Raw genomic sequence first — 14,960 nt, 5'->3', positions numbered from 1 at the left:
CCCACCCGGTTTTTATAATGGCTCTTCATCTTTTCTGCTGCTCTGTTCTCCTCCCCCTCTCTGTTCGGCCTTGCCTCATATGCACCAGCTGTTGCCGCCACAGCTCTGCATCATTAAGCTGGGAGGCGCAAGGCCCAGGGTAGTGAGAGAAAATACTTCAGTTTATCGGCATGAACTTATTACCGGAGTCGGCCATAATCGCTCGCCGGCTGATGAATTCCGTGTTCCTGTCAGCGGCCCTGATGACTTATATTCAAGAGTTAGGCTAGAGTGAAGCCGAAAATGGAGATGTTAATGAAAAATCTAATTCGCCTGAGCTAAAGTCTAGCGTTCAGCCTATTTAAAGCTGGTGGTTATGTATTTGATTATGTGGTGGTTTGAAGACAATGCATACTGGCACTTTACGGCCTGCAGTTTCTGTTTGATTTTTTTAACAAGGCACATTACAAAAACATTATACATATACAATATCATTCTTATTTCCATCACACATACTGTGATATCTTCTTGCTCTTAAAAACATGTGACTGAAAAGAGTTCTTTGTAAGAATGTTATGCACAGTACGTTGCTGTTTGACCCTTCCATTCTGTAATAATTTTGTCGGTTGATTAAATCCTTCCATGATATTGTGATATTGGAACACAAAAAAGCGGTCCAGTCTGAAAGCGAAAAAATGCAGATGCACCTGATCCGAACCATTGGAGGAACACAGTTAAACACCTTTTACAGTACATTAAATTAGTAAGAAGCGTTAGCCATTATGTTTGTGGATTTAAGAGGTAAAATACAGAGCCTGACAGGCTAGATTAGCAGTTCACAGAGTTGGAGCACATCGCAAGGCAGATGGTCTTGTGCAAGACATCTGCTTGTATCTGTACACTGCATGTTCTTTACATTCCCCTGCATATTTTACAAAATGTTCATCACCGTAACACTCGTTACTTCAGGTACTGTGTTTACTGAAACAATAACATTATAGTGTGTTGAGTTTTAATTTGCCATATGGCTGAGAAATGCAATGCAATTAAGTGTATTTCCCCAGCGAAAGTAAGGAAGAAGTCTGGGACCACACAGTGCTTGTTCCACTCTGCTAATGTAGACTTTGCTCTATGGTCTATGATGACAGGAGCCTTCCTCTGCACTTAGTGTAACAAGCACGTCTTGGCTACATGGCGAGACACAATCAACGGTCGAGTGGGTTTTCTGTGAACCATTCCATTGCCATGTCACAGTTTTTGGCTAATGTACTGTATGGATTTTGTTTTCTGTAAATTATGTTGGCTGTGAAGAAATCAACAGCAGCCAATATTAAGCTGCAGAGGTGCTCAGTGGGTTTATGGCAAGGGATTGTCAGCACAAGGTTCCGGCCTCTAACTGGTGCCCTCTCTGCCCCCTGTCTGCAGCACGGATAGTGAAGAATAAGCAGTGGTGCGAGATGGCGCCATGCTCAGAGGGCGAGATCTGCGGGCTGCTGATGAACCGCTCTGGTTGGACGTGCACCAAGGGGGGTGGAAGGATAAAGACAGTCACGGTAAGATGGATTCCTGCAGTGGGATAGTCAGGGTGGGAGAGAGCTTCCTGGGTGAAAGTCCTTATATCCAACACAACAGTCAGCCCTACAACTATATTCAGTTCTATAGCACAGGAGCCCTCTTAAACTGAGAGGGTTTAGCACATGGTCGTGACAAAACACTAATCACAAAACCAAGCTCACACAAACAACTCTTTATCTCATATTCATGCATGGGATTGGGGGGGGAAACCTGTTCCAGTTTGGCTGAGATAAATCACAGGATTGTACAAAGAACTGTGAGCTCCATGGATTCACAAAGATATTCTCTTTTAATCATACACAGAGAGGCTCTTTATATTGCAGAGTAAAACTTATTTTCTGCCACATTAAATTTACAGCACCTTGTATTTGTAAAAGGAAAAGCAGACTGTCAGTACTACATACACAAAAAGAAACATACTGTATACTGTACTGTGAAATTACTTCTAGGAATCTTAAATGAGTTTTGTGATGCCTGACAAGTTCAAAGTGTTGTTTTCCTCTTAGGATGAAAAAAAAAACAGGTGTACACTCAAAGCACACATAAATGTTTTATGAGCATGTCAGATAGATGCACAAAATGGGTTTATTTGAAATGAATTAAGATAAATTCTATTAACTTGTTTATATCATGCACTTACATTTTACCTTGACATGATTTGAATCATGCCTAGTGATACTTTATGCAATGTTGTTGTGCTTAAAAAAAGTTCCATTGGTATACAACATCAGTTTTTATAAAGGTACTCAGCGTGTGGAAGCTAAGGCTCATGTACTGTATCTAATGTTTGGTCTCCTGGTGACTTGGCTGTATTTTGCCGTATTTTAGCTCTAACTGAATGCATGTTATAGCTCTTGTCCGGAGGCTCTCTTGGTAAAGATAAATGACTTGTCTCAAGGGAAATCTTCACCATCTGAGTTGTTTAAAGATTATTTTTCAGAGTCTGTCTTTAGGAAAGCAATACACGATGACCTGCAGTATGCTGCCTTAGACTGGAAATACAGAGGTCTTGAAAGTCCAGAAGGCTTTTTTTTACAAAAAGAGAGGCTGTAAATATCTGGAGTGAAATTACGTTGAGCCAAATTGCTTACAATAAACATAAAAATAGAGACCAAAATGTTTCACTGAATTCCTGGAATGGTTTGGGGTTAATGTGGTCAGCTGCTGTACTTAGGCAAATGTTTCTGAGATTTTGAAAAACCCTTTTTTAAAACTGTTTCCCAGTCCTGTTTAATAACATGATTTTGCATAATGGTTTTACAACATTATTTTTCTTCATTTTGGAGTCACTTGCCTTGCTTTCAACATGCTTCCTTGGGGTGTTTCTTACTGTCTTTTTTTATTTTGAATTGGAACACTAAACTGCAACAATCCCATGATTTACCACGGGTAAACCCTTACCATAGTTAGTCTGTTGTAGTAACATGCAGTTGAAATGATGGTAAATGACTCACATTTTGAGTGGAGAAAAAGGCATGAGAAATATTGTTCAAACTCAATTGCCTTTCTAAGGAAACCCACCTTTCAGAGCATTTAAGCAACCACCACTCCATGCAATTATTTCATGATTTCAGGCCTAGCTCCAAGCCAGGCGTGCCCTAGCTATCTAATGTAACCTCTACTAAGTGTGCTGCATACCTGTTTATCAGACTAGAACATTTTTCGTATAATTTGTTTTCTTTATTTTTTTGCATTGAGATGCAGGGGAAGAAAAACTCCTCTAATACATGAAGTTTTACCATGGACCGAAGAGGGTTTTACATCCTTTTCCTAAAAAAAACAGCAAAACAATATTACTAACGATGCAGTGTGACATGTTCCTGTGTCTTGGTCTCAGTTATTGAGCCTTATGCCGCACACACTGGATCAGAAGCTATGCCATGGTGTACAAAGAAAAAACTATCATTACTGGAATATGAAAGAACTTTATAATCCTTCCATTGAAACTCACTCATTTTGTGTCTAATAATAACAAAAATATATCATATCTGGGATAGGTTCCGGCTCCTCCCGATACTGTATTGGATATAGCAGTTAGAAAAAGGATGGATGGATAAAAATATATCACTGCATAACTAGACAGGTGTTAGAACATTGTTCCTATTGTCTCATTCTTTTCAGAGCAAGGTTGTTCACTGGCAGGTTGTTCCAGAGCTTGCTGCTTCCTCCAGCTCTGGTTGAAATTATTCGGCACCCTTCGAACGACCGGGGTCACAGTCTCCGTCTGCTTAGCTGAAGAGCTGGAAATATAACAGTGCAGGTTTTCAGATCTTCTGTCATGTTCCCTTTCTCCAGTATCTACTCTTGCTAATGAGCTTCCTTCCAAGGGATATCTCTTGGAGTGTGTCGATGTGCTGTATTATTCCTGGTCTGCACTGTTTGGGTGCAAGCGCCCCAGGATGAAATGAGCTCTGACTTGCTCATTTCTTTTTTCAGTTTTTGAGCAGATTTTATATTTGTTTGACCTGTAGCTTTACAAATCCAAAAAAGAAAAGCAAGAATAACCTCTGTACTTTTTATTTGACTATTTCCAAATGTAAGACTTTTTTTGTGGAAGGTTGTTATTATTACATAATTTTTTAACAATTAGAAAAGGAACTGAAGCTGACATCTGTCCTTAACGCTTCTTAATCACAGTCAGTCGACATTGAAATTAATGGGTAAGAATTGTAATCATGTTTTATTTTAATTGAATTAATGAATAATGATTTTTCTTTGGGTTGGCGCTTTGATTCCCTGATTCAGAAATTCAAAAGCAGCATTATGGGTGGAAGGCGGGGGGGGGGTCTTGAGTGTTATCAGATGTGTGTCTGGGACAGTAAAATACTGCCTTGTGCAGCTGTGGCCAAGTGTATGTGAGTATGAAAGTGAGGATGGGGGACTGTGTACTTGTGTTGTATACTGGCAGGCAGTGGGAGAGACTGGGCCAAGAATTTCAGCAATCCTCAGCTGCACGGTCGTAGCTGGCTCCTGAAAAGCAATGCACAGCAGATCAATAACCAGAAGACTCGTCTTTGTAGCATGCTGTCAGGCCCCTGAGACATGACAATTATAAATCCTGTTGTGCTAAGGCAGAGAGCAGGCAGCACCATACTGTCAGGGATATGGGAACACAGCACCCCTGATCACTGGGATCCTCTCCTCAGGGCCCTCTGCCCTTGTTGACAGGTGGCTCCTGTACAGCTGTTTCCACACTGACATATTGGAAGAAGCTGTGTACGGGAGGTCATGCAGAAGACATGTGTGTCAAGTCATGCATCTGGCATTATCCATAGGAATTTAGCCCCATGCTCATCTTTAATTTATGTTTTTATATTTCAGCTAATGATAATGTCTAACATTGTAAATGGTTTACAAAGTCCACCATGTGTCAAAATCACATAGCTGTCCAGTTAGGTTTTGTTAGTTTAATAAGTGACTTTTATATGTTAGTGTAAGAATATGGAACCAGGGATTTTGCAAAATCTCTAAATATTTTACTAAATGTCAAAGAGTTAGATATTTCAGCTTTTATGTTTTCACTGATTCATACAGTACATATATTTCTGTAGAATAAAATTTGTTGTCAAGACAATGAGATACTGTATGTACAGGTATCTGGGGAACAACCGAGTAAAATATAGAACAGACACACTAGTAGCAGTAGCTTGGATTTGAGTGTCATACAGGGCCTGTCACAGATGTTCATGGAAAATGTGGATGTTTATACTAGTTGTGTAGGATCAATATATACAGAGGTTCAGCAAAGAATCCTGGGTGACTCTCTCTAGCCGGGATTAAACACATGCTGAAGATCATGATAATTATATAAATATACTGTATATAAATAAAATATATAATACATATAAAATACATAAATAAAAAGAGAGTGTATTGGAAAAGAAAGAGAAATTGGTAAGGGATATTATTGGCCTCAGAGGATGAAGGTATTGATTTTCTATATGCAGATATGGAGTTGGTTGTTTGTCTTTTTAAAAAATCAATGTCATGGATTTAAAAAGGCTTTGGTGAATATTGTCTTAATCATGCAACATTCGTCTACTCCCTCACTCCCCTTTCCTTGCGTTTCTGCATTTATTGGACAGTAAGAGGTCCCAGTCCCATACCCAGGGCTGAGCGATAGCAAGGGGGAACATCCTGAGTGGTGCGATCGATACTGCAACAGTCCGACACTAGAAAGAGGAGCGCAGCTGAAGTTCAGATTTCACCACTGCATGTTCGTCATCCTTGGCTACGAAAATGCTGGAACATAGCAGTAGTGATACAAAATGGGGGTTCTGGTAGCAAGTATCTGGAGAGTGCTCTGTAAGTATTACCATCCGAACGTAGAGGAGGGTGGGACTATCCATTCAGTCTCTCTGTTTAAGGCACAAATTGTGTATCCGGCCCAGACATGCGTGGCATGCTTCGGCCTTTCCATGATATTTCAGTGCCTTTTTTATTTTTGAATGGATTTTATAACGAAAGTTGGGGATATATGACAACAGCCAAGTTCAATCAGACTCAGCTGGTAGTAATTAGCCATCGCTCCTGACAATCCATTCCTCTCCCAAACGCTAGAAATACCTACATATCCCTATCTCTCTCTCTTGCATGTCTCTTGCATCCCACCTCCACCCCATCCCCACCTCTGCAGCTGCCCCTTCGTCATCCTGCATGGGGGTCCTGGTCTCCTTGTCCTGTGGCCGGGAGGCCAGCCCTCAGCCAAGCGGGTTAAGTCACAATTTCACTCCATGACGCTTTTGTCTTGGGTGTGTCATTCCAAGTGAACTCAGTAAATTTTAACTCAATGAATGGAAATGGAAGGGTATATTCTGAGAAAGCAAAATTGCTCCTTTCTCATCGAAGACATTGTTGGACACTGGCTGTGCATTTTTTTCCTTTTTTTATGTTTCTGTTTATGTGTTTAAATATTTTTCTTTTAAATTAGGCTTCTATTTTACAAGTTGGAGTCACAGAAAATTGGAATCTGGCAGGTTTTACTAAACATGTTTTAAAGAACTAAGGCAATTTCATTTTGATCAGGGATGTTGTGAACTCAGCTGTGTTATTAAATCCTGATCACCTGCAGCTCTTCTCTTAGAGTGCAAGAAAGTAAGAAGGTTTACAGACAAGAACAGATGATCCTGATCATCTTGGTTGCTTGGTTACTGATAGGTAATTGATCATGGGATCTCAGCCATTTCATGAAAGATCTCTTGGTATAAGCTTAAGGAATGTGACTGGCCGGCTTGTTCCAGATACCCATCACCCTTTGTGTAAAGAAGAGCCTCCTATTCTTAACCTTATGTGCTGTTGATCATTATTTCCATTTGTCACCCCTGAGAACCTGGTTCATTGCTGGTCATCAAAATGTTTTGTTGGTCCTTATAAACAATATTCACAATGGACACATTTAGAGAAGACAGAATTTTAAAATTGCTTTAAACAGAATGACGTAAGCTTTTAAAATATTACACTTTTACGGCGATGTAAATTGCTGAGCAATGAGCAGTATGTAATTTCTGCTTTAAACTCTTACTGAAATACAGTTGTTCAGTTTTCTTATCAGTAATTAAGAGTGAACAGCTGATCAGTGTTAGTGATTTGTTTAGGAGAGTCATTATGAAATAGGATTAATCTGTAATGTAATATAATTGTTACATCATTTACTGTACAATAGCTGCTCACTTTATCGTATTAGCAAATGAAATAGCAACCAGCATCAAAAAGTAAATACAATATATGCTAACATTTACTATACAAAATATTTATTTTTTCTGTTATTGTACCTCTATAGGATAATTGTGTCGCAGATCTTAATTTAGCAAAACTGCGATGTTTTATTCAAAAGTTAGTATCTTTCTGCTGCTTTAAGGTGGTTTTTGTAGTTTTCCTCTACCTACACCTACAGCTCTCCCTTCAGCCTATGAGGTCCTTCATTTCCATCCTGTAATCTAAGTCAGAAGTGGACAACTCAGTTGCAGTTTCTACGGCTTCTTTGCATATGAAGAAGATCTAAACATAGATAAGAAGATGTCTTATCCAAATAATAAGTTCAGGGGAGCAATTAAGATCTGTGGCAGAATGAAAACCATAGACTGCTTCAGCCCTTGAGGATTGGAGTGATTCTGACTTGGGCTCTGTATGAGTCTTACTGTAACGACCCCCATTTTGTTCGATTCTCAAGGTCAGAATAGATGATCAGATGATTTAAAAAAAGCTTCTTACCTGGAAAGGTTCCTGATTCGAACCCTGGCTCTGCCTCTGACATGTTGCATTGCTCTGCTTCCTGCTTTGCTGCTTGCATGAAACATTAAACTGAAGCCTTCCTCTAAGTGACTTTGCAGCAGCTGCAGTTACTGTTCTACTCTGTAGTCCTTGTTAAGTGTGTTTGCATAAAACTATCAGCTAAGCGACTTATTTAATGATTATTATTATGAGCAGGCCAAATATTCCTTTTTTTCTGAGGGTATATGTCTGATGGGAGAGAGAAGAGCACCAATGTTTATTTCCAGTACAGTGACAATTCAGTACACATTCTTGCACCTGCAACCCTTCTAAATAAAGAACTCCCGAATCTCGGCAGAGCACAGTGCCAGTGGATACATGGGGAGCTGACCTTGTTAATAGAGTTTACATATGCACAGTGTATTGAACATTCGCCAGCTATTAATATAGATCACTCACAGGAGCTGAAACACGGCCGCAATTTGTCTTCACTAGTGCACGGCTGAAAGGTTCAAAGCTTGTATTCTCTAGAGCTGATGCTCTGGCAGCTAATATGAAGTAGATGTAACTACAGACAAGTGCAAAGGTAATGGGATATAATATTACGTAATGAAAAAGGTTGTTTGGGCTCTCTTGCTCCCCTTCCCTTCTGTGCATAATGACTTAAGATAATCGGCGTGGTGCCTCAGCACCCCTGCTCCTTTTCCTCTTCTGTTCTTGTCTTCTTTTCGTCTTCTTCGTGGCCTTCTTAATAAGAAGAGTGCTGGCCATCACAGAGCAAGCTGGGGGTGTGGGGGGTGTTGTGGGAGATAGAGATGCCTGCCATTTCCAAAATGAGTCCCATTAAGACTGAATCATTTTCATTTGCACTCTGCAACAGCAGCGCCAGGGACGAGCTGGCCTTTATTACGAGTGACCTTTTTCAAGTCCCTGGCAATCCATAGCTCTTTGGATTGTGAGCCTTTACCCCCCTTTGAATCAATGGGAATGAATGTATTACTCCATACGAGTGCTTATCTATTCTGTACTTGCTTGTTTTGTTCATTCCACAGTAAAGGAATCGCAACGTCTCACAGCCAAAGAAATATATATTTTTTTAATTTTTTATGTTAAAATCTAGGATGTCTTTTAGCATTGTTAAATGCCTTATAGAGGACCCTGGTGGATCTAAAAGGGGTGACAGTTTGGAAATATGTGGAGTCAGTGATGTAGTCTTGTAGTACAGACAGTCTGTGTTTGTGGTCAGACAAATTTTAGTTTTAACTGTAACTGAACTTAGTGTGTCTTGAGTCAGTTGATCATGCATTTTTAAACTTTTAGAACTTGACAAAGGCAAAGTGTTTAAAGAAGGAACTGGAGACTTTAAAAACAGGAGGAATGTTTTATAATCTGCTTTATAATCTTTAAATCTGCTGATTTAAATTTAAGGTCACATCCTGTTCGTACACCACTGTTGGCTTTTCTCAAGGTTTTTTGCCAGCTCTGAATTTGCAAGGGAAGGAGGATTTAACTTGGATCTTGACATTATTTGCCATTTATTATGGATTTATTCATGGAGTTTTTCTTGATTTCAGCATCTTTTGGATACACAGATCTGTGGCAGACAAAAGTGACACCTGTTTATCAGGAAAAGAGTGCCTAGCCTCTCACTTCACTCAAACTGTCCAGCCTGCCATTGATCGTTTATTAATTATCATTCCAATGGCTAGGCAGACACTTAAGATACAATAGCTAAACACATTGAACTGTTGACACATCATCCACACTGTGTTTGTGGCACTTTATGGCAATAAAAACCTGGTTCGATAGGGAACGTTAGTGTCTCTCTGCAGGTCTATGAATCAGCAGAGATCAATACTTGATTACTTGTCGCAAAACAACAGGGACTATACATTTTAAAAGCAGCTATTATCTGCACCAGTAATTATAAATATATAAATCTGTGCTCTTTCTTGGTTGCCTATTGTTACTTGCCTGCTATTTAAAATGTTCTGTTTCTAAGTCTTAGTTGCTGTATCTTTAATTTCGCACAGTTTGGAAAAGTAAGGATGGAATATTTCTATTTCTGTTTTTTTTTTCAGTTTCTTTCAGTAGCCCCACCTCTGAGCAAGGTACTACACCAATTGGTACATAACTGTTCATGGTGGGTGGGGGTCAGAATTAGTCAGAAGATGCTCAGTTTACTAACAGCAAAGTCCATAACATGCTGGGGACATCACTGTCACTGAAAGCTGTCACACTTCTTTGGCGAATTGAAGCTCTCCTGAAGGACATCGTGGGCTTGTAGTGTATATCTGTGAACTGGCTCAATGTATTACAAATGAAGGACATAAGAATGGAAATTACTTTGCATAAGCATATATATGCATTTTTTTCATAAAACATAGAACCGTCGCAAAATAAAGTCAGCTAGTTCTGAATTTAAGCTCATTATTTTCCATTGAGCTTTGCTGGGAATCTTACAAGGTCACATCATCCAGTGTTGTAAAGGAACAAGTAAAGGTTTATTCCATGCTGAAAAGAAAAGAGACACCACATTTCACCTGAAGAAGGCTCACAGCCACTGTGTCTCATTTCTTTTCAGCATGTAGTTAACCTTTACTTGTTCCTTTGCAACCTACAGTTCGCATGCATCTGCAGCTACCTACTGGAACGTATTCAGTGTTGTATATTGATACTTAGGTGACAGTAGGAATAAAGAGAGCTGTCATAATTCTGCGAAATGACGACATCACTCCCATCCCACGGACATTGCAAAATTTTCATAGACAACTATTTCTTCTTCCTTTAAGGAAATCTTGACGGGAAGGCTTGCAGAAAACCAATGGGTCGAATACATTGGTTGATAATTTGGCTCCGGACCACAGTCAACTTATAAAGTGTAACTTTTAAATAGGAGCCAAAACCTTTTTCTTTGTGCATAACAACCTTTAAAAAAGAAAATAAAATCCAACAATTGGCTTAAAGTATATCATTATCATGCAGGTAGTAGTTCAGGTGGGTAGCTGCGTCAGCATACGTAGGCTGCAAAGGAACAAGTAATAGGTTAATTCCATGCTGAAAAAAAGAAGAAAGAGAACACAATGTTTCGGCCGTGGAGCCTTCTTCAGGTGTGAGAGAGACAGGGCAGTAGACAAAGGTAAAGTAGCGAGAGAACAAAGGTTAGGAGGGAGGAGGAGTGAGAGGCGGGAGCAGGGTTCAGGAAGAGAGGCCAATCAAGAGGTGTGAAGTCAGAATGGGTGCAGAGAGGTGTGAAATGAAACTTCCAATGAATGGAGAAAATTTAAAAGAACAGGAGTCTGTCGTTAAGGGAAGGGAGAATGTGTGATCCTAGCTGCAGAATAATTTTAGTTTCGGTGGTGTTTCTGATGTATGAGTTCGGAAGACCGTCTTTGAGAACACAGACGGAGAGATTAGAGTGGTCGTGGCCGTCAGAGGTGAATGAGAAACAATGGGCTTGGAGAGATCTTTAATCTTCACAGCCCTGACGTGTTCTCTGAAGCGGTCTCCGAGTCTCCTTCCTGTTTCTCCAATGTAGATGGAGAAATTATTATGTAATTATGTCATTATTAAGCCTCCACAGGCTTAACATTCATTAGTGCTGCTCTTTGTCCATTAGTGGGTCTCTGTGTGGTCTTTGTGCAGCTGCCCCTCGTTGAGAGCCAAAGTACCAGCAGAGACTATATTTGTGTTCCTTGTAACCAGGGACTCCTGGCTGTACTCCTCTCTGCGGTCATTGGTTCTCCAAGTTACCGTCCCCATAAGTGGGTGATTTTAAATGTAGAGGGGTCATTTATTTTGCTACAATCGGATCTTTGCATTTATTCATTGTTTGACTGAAGTCATGGCTGTCCTTGATGTTGCCTCTTGTTTTTTTTTATCTTTTTTTTTTCTAGGTTAATTTATTTATGTGACAAGAGAATCCCAGGGCACCTCTCTGTGCTAAATAATGCTCTCCCTCTTTGCTCTGCTCTTCTCTTCCCCACTTCTTTTCACCTTTTAGCAAATTTTCTGTCATCTTCTTGACAGGTCTGAATCATCAAAGGAGTCCTTGCTTGTCATTTAGGTAGTTTAGTCTGCTCTCACTTGATGTCATAGCATTTTCTCCCTTTGAACTGCCACTTTTTAAAGGTGGGTTTCAAGTTCTTTTAAACAGCCTGTCACCCAGTCTCCTAGGCTGTGCTCCAGCAGATCAGAGGGGTTGTTAACACAGTGTGCGTGTGTTGGGGGAGGCTCTTAGACTCCTCTATAGTCTTTCAGTGTGTTGTGAATTCAATGATCATAAGCAGGACATTGCTCTGCTCTCTGTGGGTTATTCCAGGTCTAGTGCAAGTGTTCACATTACTCCTATCCTGGAGTCCTTGCACTGGCTTCCGGTCAAATTCCGCGTAGACTTTAAAATCCTCATGCTCACCTACAAGGCTTTACATGGCTTGGCACCTCAATACCTGTCTGAACTTTTATCGCCCTACTCCCCACCTCGCAACCTCCGCTCTTCAAATTCTGCCCTCCTTACTGTCCCCCAAGCCCGTCTACATTGTATGGGCGACAGGGCCTTCTCCTGCTATGCCCCCAAGCTCTGGAACTCTTTGCCCAAGGATATTAGAGAGTCACCTTCTCTAAACTCCTTCAAATCCAGACTCATAACCTTCTTCTTCAGAAAAGCCTTTATTTAACTGGTTCCATTCTTCACCCCTCTGCTCTTCTTAATACCATCTTCCACGGTCTCCTCTATTATTATTGTTGTATTGTTGTAATTATTGTGTCCTATCTTGTGAAATTTTCTTATTTATTGTTGTAGTCTTCTTATTTATTGTTTATTGTCATCCTGTAAAGCGCTTTGAGAAGCCACCTTTAAAGGCGCTATATAAAATAAAGTTTATTATTATTATTATTATTATTATTATTATTATTATTATTATTATTCCAGAATTCTACTGGTGGCAGCGCGCACTGTGGGTTATTCCAGATTTCTATTGGGGTATCGCTCATTGTGGGTCATTCTGGAATTCTACTGGGGGCACCGCTGACTGTGGGTTTAGAAACGTCAGCAAATTAGGTTTATGTAAAATACATTTAATGTATGTACCAACGATACGTCTGCTAGTCTACACACAGAATAAATAGGTCTAATGGTTATTTGTACAAATTTTAACAGAAAAGCTCTGCCAGAAAAGGAAGACCGTGAATGCATGGAATGTGAATTTCAGGTGTGAGAGGCACAAAGCCAGGAATGACATGTTCTCACTTTTGGCTTTAAGGGGGAAATTCAGTGAGAAACAAAAATCAAACATCTGCATGCTCCAGAACACCTCTGTGCTGACACAGTCCTGAGCAATGGAAAGATGCCTTGCATACAGTATGTACTGTACCAGCACTTGTACTGAGTTCATTGGTGTAAGCTGTGGATGCACTAAAGGATCTGTGCAGAAATAATTAAGTTAAATGCTAGTAAAGTTAGACAATGTGTTGTACAGAATAAATCTTGTTGGAATATACACAAATATGTTCAATTACACACCAAAGTATATAGATGTTGGATCTTGTTAATATTCCTTAATAAAGTTCAGTAACCAGACAGTAATATCTTTACAATAAACATGAGCATTCATTCTTTCAGCTACCAAGCAATTTGTTGCTCTCAGAGGTATCATCAGATCTGCATTTTTATCTCTGCAGCAATACACTAAGATTAATATTTTTATGTTTGACACTTTCCATTTTGTTGCTGGTATTGTTTATTAATAAGATTCACATTTCTGAAATACAAATGAGAACAAAGAGCCTGCCCAAACACGCAGTAAATATTGTATTGTTAATATTAATTCAGTGCATTTGTACTGCGCTTTTCATCTTTTAGGAAGAAAGGCTAACACATGACTACCACTATGCACCAGCAGCCCAACTATGCAGCAGATCAGGTGGAGAAATAAGAAATTACTTCATCAAACATTTTTGAGTCTTCAAGAGACTCAGAAAAAAAGCCTTGGGCAAGCCAGGCACATTATTCTTAACTTGTATGTCTATCATGTTTAATACTTTATTGCCATAACAACTAATTTTGTGGACTTTGGTTAAGTGGGACCATGCAATTAAAGACATACAGTATAATACAAATATACAACATAAAGCCGATAAAGGAATGCACCCACAAAACAAGTTCATGCACCATCTTCAATGCACACCAGTAATAAAATAAATAACAGTGAGATAAATAACAATGAGCCATGCAAAATTAGAGTGCAAAGTTCATGCATCTCACAGCCTCCGGGTAGGTTCTGTTATAGAACCTAGTTCTTGTCTTGATAGACCTACAGTACACTGCTTACCAGAAGGGAGGGACATAAACAGAGGCTGGGCAGGATCACCAACCAGTTATGGTCATGCAATACTCAAACATTTCAAGCAGCAGAAGGAATTAGGTGATTTTAATTTCCATTATCAATTTATTAAGGTGACTCTTTTATTCATTCTTACAATTATGCCAGTTTATGTGACCGGTATTTTACTGGGGCAATCTGAATGAAGTTCCTTGCTCGACAGTACAACAACTCGCCACCTGCGATTCAAATCCACAACCTGTAGGTTTATAGTGCTAAGCACTCTCCCACACTGCTTATAAAATTGGCAACTTAAATATTTTGTGGAATCTCAGTACGAATACTCATAGGCATGAATAATCTATAAATTCTAAGTAGAGTTACTAAATTGCCTGCTTGGGATTTTATGTATGTGATAACTGTGTAACAATGAAGGAACTGTTGTGGCAGCTACACAGCTTCATACGTACTGTAGCTCTTAGGTCCCGGGTTTAAATGGGATCTGGGAGACTTCTGTGTGAAATTTTGGATTCTGAAACCTAATAGCCCTGGTCTTGGATGTTGTCTCCATGTTCACTTGGGTTTTCTCCAGGTGCTTCACTTTCTTCCCACTTCCCAAAGACATGCTGTGACTTGATGTATCCAGATTGTCTCCAAAATGTGCTCGTACTGTACGAGTCTGTATTGTGTGTGTTCCCTGTGATTTGGTGTTCCAGAATAGGCTTTGGGTTACTACTGTATAACCCTCACCATTCTGATAATGGATAAACAGATGGAACTTCATTTTAATGAAACAAATATTTAGAACACATCCTATACAAAATTTATGTTTTTGAATTTGGTAGTATATTTCATTGCTTTTTCATTGTACTGTTT

The 14,960-nt window shown here is 39.6% G+C and overlaps 1 protein-coding gene across 3 annotated transcripts in view; it reads left to right on the top strand.

The window, feature by feature from the left end:
• The window catches only part of tafa5l (TAFA chemokine like family member 5, like), an 82,870-nt gene that overhangs the window by 38,807 nt on the left and 29,103 nt on the right, over positions 1–14,960 (top strand). For all 3 annotated transcript variants that reach the window (XM_015342847.2, XM_015342849.2, XM_015342846.2), the window contains one exon: positions 1,405–1,532. In XM_015342847.2, the coding sequence (XP_015198333.1) occupies positions 1,405–1,532 (128 nt within the window). The remainder of the gene's footprint in view (positions 1–1,404; positions 1,533–14,960) is intronic.

The sequence above is a fragment of the Lepisosteus oculatus genome, chromosome 5, assembly GCF_040954835.1.
Source record: "Lepisosteus oculatus isolate fLepOcu1 chromosome 5, fLepOcu1.hap2, whole genome shotgun sequence".
Classification (NCBI taxonomy): domain Eukaryota; kingdom Metazoa; phylum Chordata; class Actinopteri; order Semionotiformes; family Lepisosteidae; genus Lepisosteus; species Lepisosteus oculatus.
This window is presented reverse-complemented; position numbering and strand designations above follow the sequence as displayed.